Raw genomic sequence first — 18563 nt, forward strand, 5'->3', positions numbered from 1 at the left:
GGTATGCTCTATATGTTTTACATTTACTTTATGCATTCATAAGATGTGGGCATCACTGGCCAGCCCAGCATTTATCACCTATCCTTAATTATCTTGGAGAAGGTGATGGTGAGCTGCCTTCTTGAATTGCGGCAGTCTTTGGAATGTATGTGTATCCACAATGCTATAAGGAAGGGAATTCAGGATATTGATCCAGCAACAAGAAATATTGTTTCAAAAGAGAATGTTGCATAGGTTAGAAGGAATCTTGCAGTTGGTAGTATTCTATTACATCCTTTATAATGGACTGTAATATTTTTCTAACAACAGATGTTCAACCAACTGGCTCACAGTTAACCTGTTTTTTAAATGAAGGTATTACATTGGCAGTTTTCCAGTTGCTCTTCTAAATTTTAAGCATTCTTGGAAGGTTACTATCAGAGCATCCACTATCCCTGTACTTAGATGCTCGAATATCCTAGATGCATCCCATCAGGTCCAGGAGGCTTATACATTTTTAGCTGCACTATTTTGCCTAGCACTTGTTCTCTAATGATACTTATTGTATTTATTTCCTTTCCTCCCTTTTCCCCTTAGTAATGTTGGAATACCATTTTTGTCTTCTACTGTGAAGACTGATGCAAAGTATTCATTTAACTCCTCGGCGATTTCATGGTTCCTCACTATTACTTCCTCAGCCTTGTTCTCAAAGGGGCCCATGTTCACTTTGGCTTCTCTCTTCGTGTATTTAAAGGATGTCACCTGTCTTGATATTGCTTGCAAGGTTACCCTTAAAGTTTATTTTGTCCTTTACTTTGGTCATCTTGTGTTGGCTTTTAAAACTTTCCCAATCCTCTGGCTTACCTCTAACCTTTGCCACATTGTTTTTTCTTTCAATTTGATGCTTTCCTTAACTGTCCTGGTTAACCATATTTGGCTTATCCCTTTCATACAATTCTTCTTCCTCACTGGCATATATCTTAGTTGTAAGCCAGTAATCATTTTTTTAAAATGTCTGCCATTGTTCCTCAACTACCTTTCCCAATTTACTCCAGCCAACTCTGCCCTCATTCCTTTATAATTACTCTTATTTAAGCACAGTTCTTTCCCATCCAAATCCCTCCCTCTCAAGCCAAATGCTAAATTCTTTCAAGCAATGGTCAACTGCTTCTAAGGGTGTCTTTTACTCTGACATCATTTATTAAACCTGCCTAATTACACATCACCAGATCCAAAACAGCCTGATCCCTGGTTAGAACTATAACATATTGTTCTACAAAACTGTGCCAAATACACTCCATGAATTCCTCTTTGTAGCTACCTCTTCCAGTCTGACCAGCCCAAACTCCATAAAGATTAAAGTCATCTATGATTAACGTACTGTCTTTATTACATGCCCTCAGTATCACCTGATTTATTCTCTGTCCCATTGTACAGCTACTGTTGGGGGTTATACAGATAGCTCCCATCAATGTCGTCTTTCTCTTTTTATTTCTTACCTTTACAATATGGATTTTGTCTGATTTCTTTGTTGCCCAGGATCTATGTTTAATGAATAGAATAAAACAGAACATCTGTAAAACTGAATGAAATTACCTCTCCAATTGCAAGTAAATGTTCTTTATATCTTTCTATTAATGGAAGTGCAGTCTGCAAATCCTGGTGGAGAGAAAATGAGTTTTGATAAATAGAGAACAAACAATCCAAAATGAACATTTGAGATCAATGCTTACTTGTTGACAAAACACAAACACAAAGGACCAAATGTTTCACAAACAGCATCTCATGGTGCACCCCATTAGTCAGGCTTACAATTGTGCTGCTAGGTTCTATACTTTTTGTCTACGAACCCACTGGTAGCGTGAGCACAACTTGAACAATAAGGAATTTAGGACGTTATTAAACAACAGAGTATATCTCTAAAAAAAACACATGGAAACAGGAGTGGGGTATTTTGTCTTTCCAGCGTGTTTTGCCATTTGATAAGATCATTGTAAATCTGATGATTGTAGTCTCAACTATACTTTCCTGGCAGCCCCTCTTCCATAATCCTGACTCACTTGCCATTCAAAATTTGTCCAACTCAGTCTTGAAAGAATTCAATAACCCATCTTCCACTAATTCCTAGAGAAGAAAATTCCACAGACTAATGACTCCCAAAAGAAAAAGAATCATCCTGATCTCAGTATTAAAAGAGAATTTTTATTATTAAACTGTGTCCCCTAGTTCTAATCACCCACAAGAGAAGACATCCTCTCAGTATCCACCTGATCAAGTCCCCTCAGGAACTTATATATTTTAATAAGATTATCTCTCACTCTATTAAAATCCAAAAGGGATTTGCAAACACTGATCTTTATAAGATCAGCCTTTTATCCCAGAAAAAAGTTCTCTGAACTGTTTCTAAAACAACTGTATCCTTTTCCAGACACAGAGATTGAAACTGTACACCTTATTCCAGATGTGGTTTCGCCAAGACTGGAGTAAAACATTCCTACAGGTACTTGTATATTCCATTACCCTTGCTATAAATGCCAACATTCTAGTTGCTATCCTAATCATTTGCTATACATGCATGCTAACCTTTTGTGATTCATGTATCAATGAAATAAAAAGTTTGAGAAATGAACAGGAGAAGGGTTACAGAGAAAGATGAATTCAAATTGATGAATCCAAAAATCACAAGATAAAAAGAATTGAAAAAAAAAGACATTACAAACGTTTCTAAAATTTAAAACTGATACGTCTAATGTTATCAAAAACAATTCAAAACCTAAAGCAATGAAACTCCACACTTAAATCTTGAAAAATGACACTGATATTTGCCTGCAATTACCTGCAAAGTGGCTGCACGCTGTTCTTGTGGTAGATTTCCTTGCACTGGATGAACACCAAGGCATGGTAGCACAAATCGTGAATACCTGAAAATAAATGGTCAATACTATTTTGTCAATGAGAAATATAAGCTACATAAAGGAAGCATAGAAGGTAAATAGGAGTATTATACAGGTATTCCTTTTTCTTTAGCGGTTTCAATCATGAAATCTTCACAATGGCATAACCTGCATTCAATGCACTTTAACAGGGCCTACTGTTGTTTAGGCTGTTTCACACTTTTTTTTTGTAGGTTAACTTAATGAGCAAATATTCCATTTAACTGAATTGTTACCTAGAATTAACAGCACAGGAACAGATCATTCAGCCTAACTAGACTATGATGGCATTTATACTCTACATGAGTCTTTTCCTATCTTACTTTCATCTATCAACACTTTCTTCTTTGAGGTCTCTCCCATGCATTCACCTAGTGTTGTCTTAAATGCCTCAACTACTCTATGTTATACAAGTCTAACCGTGACAATGCATAAATCTGCAGTGCAAATTATTTATTAAAGAGCACCTGTTTTATGAGTTTTGGATGCCATCTACTTTAAAATCTATTGAATACTGCAAGTCTACAGATCCTATAGTAAAACTGTATCTACCTCAAAAGTAGAAATGATTAATGATGTGTCATCATGAATAGAGAGGACTACTTTCATCTAGGTGTCAAAAGCAAGCTTGGACTGCTTTATCTATTCTGGTGTTTCCCTACTTCACTTTTCTACAATGTAAGTTTAACAATCAAGTTCTGTGACTATATCTGTTTGCAATGTTAATCATGTCAAGTCAGTACAAGTTTAAATATTTTCAAACATTGTTCAACACTGTGCAAGTTCTGACAGAACCATATGGGTGGTTTTGTCTACACTGATTAAAAAAGTACCATCTTCCTAACAGGTTAGTGTGAATCAACATGTAATTTTATAAAATGTGCAAAAGGCAGCCAACAGGGTGAAACAGGATGGAACAGGACAGGAAGAAATTGTGAGAACAAGCTGTCCGAAACAATAATCATTGATGTTGGCAACCATGAAAGGATCAATACCATAGATATATGATTGATGTTGGAAAGAATGACCAGAAAGAATGACCAGAAATAATATAATGAGTTTAACCAATTTGTTATTTTTATTAAAAGAAAATTGTATCTTATGAAACATATGTGGAATATCCTACAAATAAATAAGTGAAAAACTGTCAGAGATATCAACAATGAACCACATTATTTAATCTGTTTTTCACAAACATAAGTTAGTTCAAAACCTTTAAGTCTGCTTGAAAACTAATTCAGTCTGCTTAGAGCCCATTAAAACCATTTATATGAAACATTTATTAATGGGGTTTAGAAATGAAGCATCAGAGCTAAATTTGGTCCTGTCCTCTCCCAACATTTATTTATGTATACTTTTCCAGCAGGAATTAGATACTTCCTTTCTAACCTGGGAACACTGCTTTCACTGTCATGCTTGTTTAAATCAATGACTTATCATAAATCAAGAATCAAATCTGAGAGCTTTTGATCTCTATCTCAAAACACACCACACAGGGCTTTCACCCACTCAATTATACTGTTCGGTTTCTGTCCGAACTTACGTCATCAAAGATTTGGAATGAAATTGTGTGCACAAGTTATATCAAGCAGGAAACTCTGCCAGAATATCACAAAAATCTTCTGCCTGACTCACCACATCAGTAAATTTCTTTCTCACCTGAAATCAAAGAAGCAATTTTTCTCCTTTGACCAGGCCAAGTATCCATTTAGATTATATTAAGAGTTTTTTTAGATTCAGTAACTGGATTTGTTAACAGTGATGATATAGGTTTGGTATTTCTGATCAATCAGCATTAGCTACTTGTTTGCATAGAAGTTAGAATCGTCAAACAAGAACTTATCTCTGCAAATTGAGCAAACAACAAAATATGCAATTGGGTACAACATACAGTGGGATGAATTACGAGACTGAAATACAATAAAATAATTAACTGTAATTGTGATATTGGGGGAGACAATTAGATAGGCGCCTTGTATAAAAATGTGGGATTGGTGATAATTGGGATAGGGAGGAACTATGAGGCAATGAAACCATAAAAGGACATTTAAACGTATCTGTGAGATTAGGTCAGACCATTAATTTACCAACATACATGACAACACAGGGTGGAGGGGAATTCGAACAGCAACCTATTAGACATCATATTGGGAGACAGAAAATGATGAAAAGCTTTTTCTATTCATTCATGGAACATGGACATCACTGGCTAGCCCTAAATTGATTGCTCATCCTTAATAACCTTGGAGCAGGACGTGATTAATTGCCTTCTTGAATTGCTGCAGTTTTTGGGGTGTAGAGTCCCACAATAGTGTTCAGAAGGAAATTTTAGAAAGTTGACACAGCCAAAATGAAGAAACAGTAATATAGTTTCAAGTTAGAATAGTGTGGGGCTTGGAGGGAAACTTTCAGATGGTGTTGCTCTGCATCTGCTGCAATTGCTCATCCAGGTAATAGAGGTCACAGATTTGGAAGGTGTTGTTGTTAGAAGAAGCTTGATGAATTACTGCAGTGCACTGTACAGATGGGACATACTGCTGCCACTGAGTGTCAGCAGTGAAGGTAGTGAATGTTGAAGGTGATGGATGGCTGCCAATCAAACACTGTACAATGATCAACAACATCACCACTTCTGACCTTATGATGGCAGGAAGGTCATTGATGAAGCAACTGAAAATGGTTGTCCCTAGGACACTACTTTGAGAAACTCTTGCAGCAATATCTTCGATTGACCTCCAATAACTACAACATCTTTCTGCTGAGAATGTCTCCAACTAGTGATGAGGTTTGCACGCAGGAGATACCTATGCAAATTTCCACATTATTGAGTAGATGCCAGTTTTGCAGTTATACTGGAACAGCTTGGATGGGAAAGTTGCTAGTTCTGTAGCCCCATTCATACGTACTCTCACCAGAATGTTTCAGGGTTCGCAGCCATTGCAGTATCTAATGCCTTCAGCCATTCTTGATACTGCATACACTGAATTGAACTGGGGCTGGAACCTAAGGAGGAAGTCAGTTGGTGCTGGAAAACCATAGCACAAAATTTTAGGCAAACCTATACTAGATATTCCTTTTTCTAAAAATTCACTCATAGGATGTGAGCATAACTGGCTAGGCAAGAAGTTATTACTAATCCCTAATTGTCCAAGAGAAGGTGGGGTTGACAATGCTTATTGAACCACTGCAGTCCCCCATGTGGTTTTGGCACACTCACTGTGGTACAGGTATATTCACAATACTGTTAGGAATAAGAGTTCCAGGACTTTTACCCAGCAATGGTAAAGGATTGGTAATATAGTAAGAAGTCAGGATCACATTTGGCTTGGAGGGAGCTTGAGGGTGATGATGTACCATTTATGTGCTACCATTGTCCTTCTAGGTGCTAAAGGTCAAAGGTATGGAAGACCAGTCTTTGGAACCTTGGTGAGTTGTTGGAGCTTTGTGTAGATTGTACACATTGTCGCTATTGTGAGGCAATGGGGCGAGGTATAAGTGATTGAAGTGTTACTATCAGATCTGGTTTACCCTGGATGGTGTTGACCTTTTTCAGTTGTTGTTGTAGCCATATTTTATTGAGGAAAAGGTTTTGATGTCAACATTCCCATCTCATCATGTGCCCATTGGAGGCCCTCAACCCAAAAGTATTTCAATCACTGTCTCCCTCAATTCATGTTTGTCCTGTATATCTCACCATGTTGATCCTGATCACCCAAACCCATTCCCAGGATCCACAAGCCTGGGCCTGACAAATTTTACCTCATCTGGATTTCATATTGCTTTTTGAGGGACACAATGTTATCCCGGAAGTGGAGAGTACTCCTGGTGAGTTTGACTGGCTGGAGTTCTGAAGTGGGCATCCTCTCCAATGAGGAAAGCAGATCTTTCTCCAGCCAATTCAGGAGATAAGACCAGTAAATGGCTGCAGGGGTAATTGGCCAAGTTCTGCAATTGAGGCTAGCACTCAAGGACCTCACTCCCCAACGCAAAATTCAACCATGGTTTGTTTTTTTTAAAGCACCCCAATCCAATTAATATTGAAAACACTACAATTGCCCTCAACAGCTATGATCAGTCCCAATCTTCTCTTTTCTAGAAGAGTAGAAATTAGCAGTTGTCCTCCTGATTGTTAACTAGTAACTACTTGCAGAAATTGCAAGGATAAGAAATTCAACATAGACTTTCAACTCGATGTCCAAACTTATTGTGATTAGCTGTCCTTAATGGAAACTATCCAATTTTTATTCTGTAGTGAGGAATTTGACACCCTGCTGTGAAATGGCAATGGAATCAAAAAGAAGCTAGCAAATTCATTTGAGGCAGTTAACTAACATGAACATTTTAAAAGACATTCAATACATATAATATATCTATGATGCCTCGTTTCAGTGACGCAGCAGTTATTTTTAAATTGAAGTTTACTGCTGCTGTGACTAGTTTGCTTCGAATATTCAACCCTTTGATGAATCTGTTTGAATAAGCTGCCAAAAACAAGGAAGAACATTCTAAAGACTAGCGTCTCAAGGTATCAGCACCTTCAAGAGGGGGAGAAAATGTGAAAGAAAGCAGAAAATATGTGAAATATTGTTAGATATTTTTTCAAAATTACTTTTGAAATAGTTATGTGCTACTTTAAATAGTTCCCTCATAAAATTGGTTCCAGATTTTGTAGATTGCTGTAAATAGCTCTTTGTTCCAAACATTTGAGCTCGCCAAGAAGCAGTTCTAAAAGAAGACACTTTACGCTTGAATCATCAATTGAAATAGTGTAACAATCCTTTTATCAAGTAGGTCATTTTGCTCTTTTGGTACTCTTATGTTACTTATTATTAAACTGCATGATATGGCCTTGACCTGGTTTCATAAGTTGATTTGAAATAGAAATTTTGATCCTGTTGATATGACTTGTCACTTATTTAAATCTTCGCAGAATTTTAAAGAGAATATTTAAATTGAAATTGGCATGCTTTTACTCAAATATTTCATGACTAGTAAATTAAATATTACTAGGGCAACTAGCACTTATGTTGAATCTTTTCAGTTGAAAATGTCCCAAGGTGATTTACAGTGATGTAATTCTAAAAATAAAAGGAATGGACTGCCAAAAAGCCTTTTCACGAAAGGGTGGATTTTTAGTTGGATTGTAAAGAGGACAGGCATGACTGAGAGATGAGGGAAAGAAATGTAGACATCTGAAAGCATCACTGAAGTTGGGGCAAAGGAGAGGGTTGCATTGGAGGCCAAATTTCAGTGAGTTTGGCATTCAATTGCATTGCAATTTCAACACTGAAGATGTAATATTCAATAATGGTTCACATATGGTTAAGGTATATATTTACCATGAACTATTAGCACAAATGATTTCTTTTGAATGTAACTGTTCCCCAAATGGTTGCATGCCATACTCTATTCTTCTTTAAAATCAGGAGATTTGAGCAGATTAGGTGATTTGTAGTTTTGTCCAGGACCTGAGTCCTTTGAAAAAAATAAATTATGAATGCCTTCTATTAACTGCAGAAACACAAAATTGACACTATGTGATACATTTATCACTTTAACAGTTTCAGACTAAAGGTTTTTCTTCATCCATTTAAGCAGTATCACTTCAAATGGATCTGACACAAACTGCTATTTATGGATACAGATGGTGCAATGCTTTAGTTTGTCAGTGAAGAGTCAATTCTTCATGTGAATGTAATGTGCGACTTAGCTAAGGGACCCTTACACTTTATTCCAATGTCCATACACACACTTTCTTAGAAAACTCTGGTTAGCTCATTTGAAATGCTGTGAGCAGATCTGCGCACCACACCTCAGGAAGGATATATTGGTCTTGAAAGGACTACAACATAGGTTTACAAGAATGATACCTGGATTTCAGGGGCTAACTTATGAGGAAAGATTATGAAAATTAGCATGTTTTCTCTAGAATTTAGAAGGATATGAGATGATCTGATCAAAGTCTTCCGAATATTAACTGGAAAAGGTAGGGCAGATAAACTACTTCCACTGGTTGGAGATTCTAGAAATAGAGCCATAATCTAAAAAAGAATTAGGGCCACGCCATTCAGGAGAGATATTAGGAAGCAATTCTACACATAAAAGGTGGTAGATCTTTGAACTCTTTTTCACAATTGGCAGTTGATACTAGATCAGTTTTAATTTTAAATCTGAGATAGATTATTTTTTATGAAGCAAATATATTAAAGGAAATGGGCTAAAGGCCACATGAAATATGAAATAGGCTGCAGACCAGCCATGATCTCATTGAAAGGTAGGGCAGGTTCAGGGGGTTAAATAACTTACTCCTGCTTCTATGAATTGCTGGACTGCAGTGTGTTTTATTTACCCATTCTTAGCTCAATAATAATAAAGCTGACATTAATACCTCTGCTAAATCTCAGTTAAAGTCAACTATTTCTGCATAAATCTGAATAAAACCAAAGACCCACCAAATCTATACTGGTCCATAATACAACACATGATACTTTTAGTACTAACAGATCAGATTAAATTAAAAGTTTGGATATTTCGCAAATAACTGCAAATGATATGGTGTACTTACCTCTCTGAAAGTTCTATAAGCCTTTCAAATTCTCCAGAATGCTCTGCTACTGCCACAAGAGCTAGAAGTCCAGCCTGTGAAGATCAAAAATTGCTGTGCTAGATTATCATACTCAAATCAGCAATAGCATTTTGTGTTCAAGGTGCAATCCAAAATATAAACACAGTTGCTCAGCTCTAACTAAAAGCTACATCATTATCAGGAATGGAAGCTAAGTTGATAACCCACCTTGTCACATGATACTCCACATTAGCTGGAGTGTCCGTTGTGATACTGATTCTGTTGCACTGTTTACTTGAGTTTTCTGTGAAACAGCTAGACTACATATTGTCAGAAACACATCATTGCATTCTCACCAGACTGTCCAATATAAAAATATTGTCCAGATTGGGTAAAATTGATATTTAAAAGATTGCCAAATCATAAGCGTAGAATTGTTTAGAAATACTCAAACTCATGCAATTTCACCAGAAGTGCATGTGTAAACAGGATTGTTACACTTTATTGCCAGAGAGGTTTGGAGGAAATTTGCGACTAGTACTTATAGCCATTACACCAACAATACCAATTTTAAAATAATTTTATTTTGATGATTACGTGCAAAGAAGCACATTAATATGTGCTTTCTTTATTGAGAATTAATTGAAATAAATGAACATTGTACCTTTTTAGCTTGTTCTATCACAGCATCAATATCCTAAAATAAAACAACAAGATTAGTAACGCTATCCATATCCAAATGATGAGTTTATTTAAATGAAATTTATCGAAGATAATTGTGCAAATTAAAAATACTATTGAGCATTAATGACAGCAGTCTTTAGGTATGTGCTATGTTGTATATTTTCCTGTATTGAATACCATTATGAAAACTGGAATCTTTTCAGGCAATCTAACACAAATGTAGAATTAAAAAGTATAGTATCCTGCATGCATCCTTTTAAATTTATTACACTAGACATTCTTACCTCAGAAAAGCCAACCTGATACCTCAGAGGTGTCATGGTCAAGTCCACAAAATAGCTCATGCAGCCATTTTGCCAGCCCCCAGTCTGCACTCAACCTGTCTGTATAGCCTTGAGACTCCAACTGAGCTTACATGTAACCATATTATGGATATGTAGTTCCATATTAGATGAAGACCCTAGCTAATTACAATTTTCTACCGTTAAGAATAAATCACATGGATTGCAAACCGTGTATGGACAAAGGCATGAAAGGGTAGAAGATTTCTTTCCATGAAATTAGTGAAGCAGATTTTTTTAAAAACAAAACAAAAATAAAGACCTGTGGACGCTGGAGATCAATACAAAAAAAAAAGAAATTGTTGGAGAAACTCAACAGATCTGCTAGTTCCTGTGGGGAGACAGCAGAGTTAATGTCACATCTGGTCACTGGAAATGTGAACTCTGCTTTATCTCCACAGATGCTGCCTGACTTGCTGAGTTTCCCCAGCAAATTCTGCTTTGGTTTTTAAAAACAATCTAGTAGTTTTACAGTCACTATTACTGATTCTATCTTGTTACTCCAGATTTATTTAATAACTGAGTTTAAGTTCTCTAGCTTCCAGATGGGATTTGAAATCATATCTCTGGGTCATTAATTAAGGCCTCTGGATTACTTGTCCAGTAACAGAATAACTATGTTGTGAGGCAGAGGAAGTCAACAAATTTAAAACACGATTCCAGAATGAGGAATTTCCTGAAACAATAAACCCATTTGACTGAAAAACAGACATTGAAGATAATAAAAATGAATCTAAACAAGGTACTCAATGAATAAAATCAACGAGAAATAATCATTTCATATGTGACAAGGGAATTGGACAAGATGTGACCGATTCAGAGCTACGATTGACGAATCTCTGACAATGTCAAAACATAATGTTTTACACATAGGATAAACAACATCCACAATGGATTGCTAGGTAGATTAGTAACACCCAGATTCTTATAAGAAAATTGTAGATTCTGTAATATGTAGAACGTATATTTAAAAGTCTGAAATAATGTGATCAAAGGCACTGAAGCATAACTTGGTGTATTTAGACCGCCACCTAGTGCTCTTCTCATTTATTAATGGGAGCATGAACATAAGGATATTTTTCTTTATATATTGTTGTGCAAAATATTTTGCTTGGGAATATACATTCTAGGTTAATAATATCTGATCAAGTAAATTTACTATAGGTCAGTGGATAGATAATTTGCTTATAAATTAAGGATACTTTAATAAATAAATTTTATATTTACACAATGTGTATCAGGCAAATGATTCCTTAAATATAGCAGGAAATGTTTATTCAGATTTTACATATTTGCTAGCTGGCTTGCCCGGAGCTTCATTCCTTCAGTAACTTTCATCCAAATATGTTCAACTTCATAAATTGATGGAAATAACTAAGTTTGAATGTCATCTGACATTAAATAGTACAATGAAATAAAAGGGAATAGACAATTGAATAAAACTAAAACATTAAATTCACATTTTTTAAACAATTGTATTCTGAACAATATAAGACATGAAGGTCACTCTGACATCCCTTTCCTAGTGAAACACATTCAAGGAATTTCCACATTGTATTTCCTTTACTAAAAAGATTTCTCAAACATTAGGAATTTATGAACGTAGAACCCCTCAAACCAATTCCACAATTGTATTCGGTTATAACTGATCGGCATATTGACTCCATTCATCCTGTTTTGCTCCACATGCTAGCTCATATCATCGAAAAATAATTCTTTCAACCTTAATCCTGAACATTGGACTCATCAAATGTGCTTCATTCTGTGTAGTTGTTTCTCCACTACTGTCTGAAGTTGTTTGTGTAGTTACCAAACGGGTTTATCTTAATTCTTGTAGACTCCAGGATAAAGCAAAGGAAAAAGTATCCATATAAAACAATCACAATATTATCTGAGAACATTGTCTATTACCCCAGAAGATATGTACTCAAGCTTGCAATGTTTTGTATCAATTTTGTATTTTATTTTTACATTTATCAGAATAAAGGGCGACAGTCCTTTCACTAATTTTCTCTGCAAATTATTATCCCTCTTTTCTTAAAGGCGTTTACTTTTCCTGGAATATGACTCCATGGGCTCTCATTTCCCTCTAGTATCCAGATGGTTACTATTCATTCACACTCTTTGACTATGTCAAATGGGAAGTCAGCTTCAAGAGTGCCTGATGTGAAACACAGAATGGTTGGGGAACATAGTGCTCTGTAAAGTGTGCTAAAGTCAGGAAATTTATGCAGGTGGGAATTTGGTGCAGAACAGGAAGTAGGTGCTGCTGTTTATCCTCTCATCTATACCTCCAGTAGTTGATAAGTATTTTTCTTTGTTCTTTAAACTAAAAGACTATGACTTGATACTACTTCCAAGCTAACTTCTAAGTTAATAACTAATTAAATAATTGAATAAATGGGAATTGTGCCTGAGACAATTCTGTCCGCTGTACACAGAGGTCTAGTTCTGGATTAGGTCAGAAGTCACATGACACCAAGTTATAGTCCAACAGGTTTATTTGAAAGCACAAGCTTTTGGAGTGCTGCTTCTTCAACAGGTGAGGTGATAAAGGAGCAGCAAGCTGAAAGCTTCTGATTTCAAATAAACCGGTTGGACTATAGGTTTGGACTATAGGGGTAGGTTTGCTAGCACTCTTCGGAGGGGTTTAAACTAATTTGGCAGGGGGATGGGATCCGGACCTGTAGTCCAGCAAGTAAGCTAGCTGTGTGTCAGGATGTCCAAGACTGTAGGGAGGCTGTGGAGAAGGTAGCACTGACAGGGAATACTTGCCGACACAGAGATGGGCTCAAGTGCGTATACTTCAACGCAAGGAGTATCAGAAATAAGGTGGGTGAACTTAAGGCGTGGATCGGTACCTGGGACTACGATGTTGTGGCCATCACGGAAACGTGGATAGATGAGGGACAGGAATGGCTGTTGGAGGTTCCTGGTTACAGATGTTTCAGTAAGATTAGGGAGGGTGGTAAAAAAGGAGGGGGGGTGGCATTGCTAATTAGAAATGGTATAACGGCTGCAGAAAGGAAGTATGAGGGGGATCTGCCTTTGGAGGTAGTATGGGCTGAAGTCAGAAATAGGAAAGTTGCAGTCCCCTTGTTGGGTGTTTACTATAGGCCCCCCAATAGCAGCAGAGATGTGGAGAAACAGATTGGGAAACAGATTTTGGAAAGGTGCAGAAGCCACAGGGTCGTAGTCATGGGTGACTTCAACTTCCCAAATATTGATTGGAAGCTCTTTAGATCAAGTAGATTGGATGGGGCGGTGTTTGTGCAGTGTGTCCAGGAAGCTTTTCTAACTCAGTATGTAGATTGTCCAACCAGAGGGGAAGCCATATTGGATTTGGTACTCGGTAATGAACCGGGACAAGTGATGGGCTTGTTAGTGGGTGAACATTTTGGTGATGGTGACCATAATTCTGTGACTTTCACCTTGGTTATGGAGAGAGATAGGTGCGCACAACAAGGTAGATTTTACAATTGGGGGAAGGGAAATTACGATGCTGTAAGACAGGATTTGAGGAGCATAAGTTGGGAGCATAGGCTGTCAGGGAAGGATGTGGTGGAAATGTGGAACGTTTTCAAGGAGCAGATACGACGTGTCCTTGATATGTATGTACCTATCAGGCAGGAAAGAAATGGTCGTGTGAGGGAGCCTTGGTTGACGAGGGAGGTTGAATGTCTAGTAAAGAGGAAGAAGGAGACTTACATAAGGTTGAGGAAACAGGGTTCAGACAGAGCAGTGGAGGGACACAGGATAGCCAGAAGGGACCTGAAGAAAGGGACTAGGAGAGCTAAGAGAGGGCATGAAAAATCCTTGGCGGATAGGATCAAGGATAACCCCAAGGCATTTTATGCTTATGTGAGAAACCTGAGAATGATGAGAATGAGGGTAGGTCCGATCAAGGACAGTAGTGGGAGATTGTGTATTGAGTCGGAAGAGATAGGAGAGGTCTTGAACAAGTACTTCTCTTCAGTATTTACGAACGAGAGGGACCGTATTGTTGAAGAGGAGAGTGTGAAACGGACTGGTAAGCTAGAAGAGATACTTGTTAGGAAGCAAGATGTGTTGGACATTTTGAACAACTTGAGGATAGATAAGTCCCCCGGGCCTGACGGGATATATCCTAGGATTATGTGGGAAGCAAGAGAGGAAATTGCAGTACCGTTGGCAATGATCTTCTCGTCTTCACTGTCAACGGGGGTGGTACCAGGGGACTGGAGAGTAGCGAATGTTGTGCCCCTGTTCAAAAAAGGGAATAGGGATAACCCCGGGAATTATAGGCCAGTTAGTCTTACTTCTGTGGTAGGCAAAGTAATGGAAAGGGTACTGAGGGATAGGATTTATGAGTATCTGGAAAGACACTGCTTGATTAGGGACAGCCAGCACGGATTTGTGAAGGGTAGGTCTTGCCTTACAAGTCTTATTGAATTCTTCGAGGAGGTGACCAAGCATGTGGATGAGGGTAGAGCAGTGGATGTAGTGTACATGGATTTTAGTAAGGCATTTGATAAGGTTCCCCATGGTAGGCTTATGCAGAAAGTCAGGAAGCATGGGATAGAGGGAAATTTGGCCAATTGGATAGAAAACTGGCTAACCGGTCGAAGTCAGAGAGTGGTGGTAGATGGTAAATATTCAGCCTGGAGCCCAGTTACAAGTGGAGTTCCGCAGGGATCAGTTCTGGGTCCTCTGCTGTTTGTAATTTTTATTAATGACTTGGATGAGGGAGTCAAAGGGTGGGTCAGTAAATTTGCAGATGATACGAAGATAGGTGGAGTTGTGGACAGTGAGGAGGGCATTTGTCATTTGCAAAGGGACTTAGATATGATGCAGAGCTGGGCTGAGGAGTGGCAGATGGAGTTCAACCCTGCCAAGTGTGAGGTTGTCCATTTTGGAAGAACAAATAAGAAGGCGGAATACAGGGTTAATGGTAGGGTTTTTAGTCAGGTGGAGGAACAGAGGGATCTTGGGGTCTATGTACATAGATCTTTGAAAGTTGCCACTCAGGTGGATAGAGTTTGTAAGGAGGCCTATGGAGTATTATCGTTCATTAGCAGAGGGATTGAATTCAAGAGTCGTGAGGTGATGTTGCAGCTGTACAGGACTTTGGTTAGGCCACATTTGGAGTACTGTGTGCAGTTCTGGTCGCCTCACTTTAGGAAAGATGTGGAAGCTTTGGAGAGGGTGCAGAGAAGATTTACCAGGATGTTGCCTGGAATGGAGAATAGGTCGTACGAGGATAGGTTGAGAGTTCTCGGCCTTTTCTCGTTGGAACGGCAAAGGATGAGGGGTGACCTGATAGAGGTTTATAAGATGATCAGAGGAATAGATAGAGTAGACAGTCAGAAACTTTTTCCCCGGGTACAACAGAGTGTCACAAGGGGACATAAATTTAAGGTGAAGGGAGGAAGGTATAGGGGAGATGTCAGGGGTGGGTTCTTTACCCAGAGAGTGGTGGGGGCATGGAATGCGCTGCCCGTGGGAGTGGTAGAGTCAGAATCATTGGCGACCTTTAAGCGGCATTTGGATAGGTACATGGATGGGTGCTTAATCTCGGATAGAAGTTCGGCACAACATCGTGGGCCGAAATGCCTGTTCTGTGCTGTATTGTTCTATTGTTCTATAACCTGGTGTTGTGTGATCTCTGACCTTGTCCACCTAGTCCAACACCAGCACCTCCACACCATAGCTCTGGATTCATACATGTCAGGAAAAGCAAGGGGTTCCATTATTTCTCCTGGGGATCTCATCCACAAATTTGCGCGAAGCCGAATACCATCCAGTAACTATAAGTATCTGTTGTCCATCACTCAGCCAATTTTGTATCCATGTTGCTACAATACTTTTTTTAACAGTGTGTGAAGGTGACAATTGACAGATTATTTCATAATATTGGGCAGTTAAGGGCACAGATATTTCCTTTCTTGTCCTGTACCCAAACACCTAAGTCTGGATCTGTTTAAACTACTTTTGGAAATCTTGCACCAAATTGAGGGTTGCCTCAAATGTATGGCAGGTTTGGCAGTGTGGACTTATATTTAGTAAATCAAATGTAAAATAGGCTGGAAAAATTCAGATTGGCAGCTCCTGTGGAGACAAACAGAGTTAATGTTTGAAGTTTTAATGAAAAAGTGTCAACCTGAATGTTAACTCTTTCTCTCCAAACATGTTGTCTAATTTCTGAATTTTTCCACCTTTTTGTTATTTGTTCTTATTTCCGATTTTCAGGATCTGCAATTTGGTTGAGATTAACCAAAATCTTTTTTTTTTAATCCACACAAACAGCAGAGATCTTTGATGCCATGAGTAGAGACGGTATTTTAAAACAAATGTGAAAGGCGGTCTCTGAGAAGCAATTCACAGCTTGGAAGTCAAGATAAGCTTTAGGTGTACAGGTCATGAGATAGAAAAAATAACAGAAGACAAAATAATTTAAGAATCTCTAAATGCGAAGTCAAAGAAGAAATGTAAAATTGTAACATTCAGGGATTCAAGCTAATATTTGTGTAAATATGCACCAGATATGGAAACAAAATTAAGGATTTAAGATTATTGCTTAAAATAAAAAAACACAATACAGCAACTGCAGCTGGGCCAGGAGTGAATATTTGACAATAAGACGTAAGAGCAAAAGTGGGCCACTTAGCTCATTTGTGACTGCTTTATCATACAAAAAGATCAAGGTTGATAATCCTCTACTTTCCTGCCTTTTCTTCATAATGCACAATTCCTTTACTGATTAAAAATTTTTCTAACACAGCACTGAATAGTGACTCAGCCTCTCCAATCCTCTATGATAAAGAATTCCAGATATTCACTACCCTCGAGAAGAAATTCCTTCTCATCTCTGTCTTAAAATGGCAACTAGATTTTATGACTCTATAACTCCTTATATTGAGATTACGCTGTGTGGTCTTAGATTCTCCCACAAGGGGAAGCGATTTTTCCACACCTAACCTGTCAAGTACCCTAAGAATATTGAATGCTTAAATTTATATAAGTATGCCTGAGTATAAAATCGTTGGTAGGGACAGGGAAGAAATAAAGAAAACAGAAGTACCATAGTAACATTAAATAAAAAAAATTCACAATAAGAGAGCATGAGGATATATACAGAAAATTGGGCTCAAGAAAATAATTTCTATTTGGAAAATAATACAAACCATCAAAGAGTAACGGAGGATGAGATCTGGAGAGAAACTAAATTAACAATTGCTAACATTGTAGTCATAATTGCAGATACTGTCCAAATATCAGTTTGAATAAGGAACAAGATTGTGCTGTTTTTGCTTACAATATATTAATGATTGCCTTCTTAGTTGAAAAGGTTTTGCAGCTGTAGTTTTTGAAGAAAGAGAAAATCATATTTGACCCAATACTGCACAATAGTCTAGGGAACATAGAAAACCTAAAATAGGAAATTTGTGTTGAAGCAGATACCATATAAATAGATCCAATATAAGTACAGGAAAGCTAAAATAAGTTAGAGACAAGAATATTTAACTGAAAAAATTGAAGTGCAATAAAATGGAACCTTGCCCAGATTAATTTGGAGAAAATAGCAAATAAAATGATGAACACCAGAGAATATTTAAACAAGAAATGGAAGGAGTACAGACTTTCTATAAATACATTACCAGTATGAGAATATTTAAGTTGTATCTGGACTATTAGGAGATTGAGCAGGTTTGTCAGAGAAATTGGGGAAATGATGCAGATATCAAATTAATACTTTGCATCAATTTTCAAATTCAGTGGCTTTTGGGATTGTTGTAGCAGCAAAGGCATGTTTAGACTAGCTAATGCAGTTTATTATTTAAATTGATGGTATTAAAGAAATTACTTGAACCCTGTGCACTTAAATTATTGGGATTCCTATTTCAAAGAACCATGAAGGGAATATGTGAAGAAATAGCAGAGACACTGAAATTATTCAAGACAAATATAATACCAGCACAGGAACAGGCCCTTCAGCCCACCAAGCTTGCGTCAATTCCTAATCCTTATTTAGTCCCGTTACTTATGGCCCATATACAGTTTCTAACCTTCTGTTTACCTCCA

At 37.6% G+C, this 18563-nt stretch overlaps 1 protein-coding gene across 1 annotated transcript in view; it reads right to left on the bottom strand.

Moving 5' to 3' along the window:
- Positions 1-18563, bottom strand: part of LOC140482990 (putative deoxyribonuclease TATDN3) — a 50943-nt gene that overhangs the window by 27050 nt on the left and 5330 nt on the right. Inside the window, exons 2-5 of the mRNA XM_072580809.1 lie at positions 10142-10174; positions 9478-9551; positions 2816-2900; positions 1576-1638 (exon numbers count right to left, since the gene is read on the bottom strand). Of these exons, the coding sequence (XP_072436910.1) occupies positions 1576-1638; positions 2816-2900; positions 9478-9551; positions 10142-10174 (255 nt within the window). The remainder of the gene's footprint in view (positions 1-1575; positions 1639-2815; positions 2901-9477; positions 9552-10141; positions 10175-18563) is intronic.

Source organism: Chiloscyllium punctatum, chromosome 11 (assembly GCF_047496795.1).
Source record: "Chiloscyllium punctatum isolate Juve2018m chromosome 11, sChiPun1.3, whole genome shotgun sequence".
NCBI classification, from domain to species: Eukaryota; Metazoa; Chordata; class Chondrichthyes; order Orectolobiformes; family Hemiscylliidae; genus Chiloscyllium; species Chiloscyllium punctatum.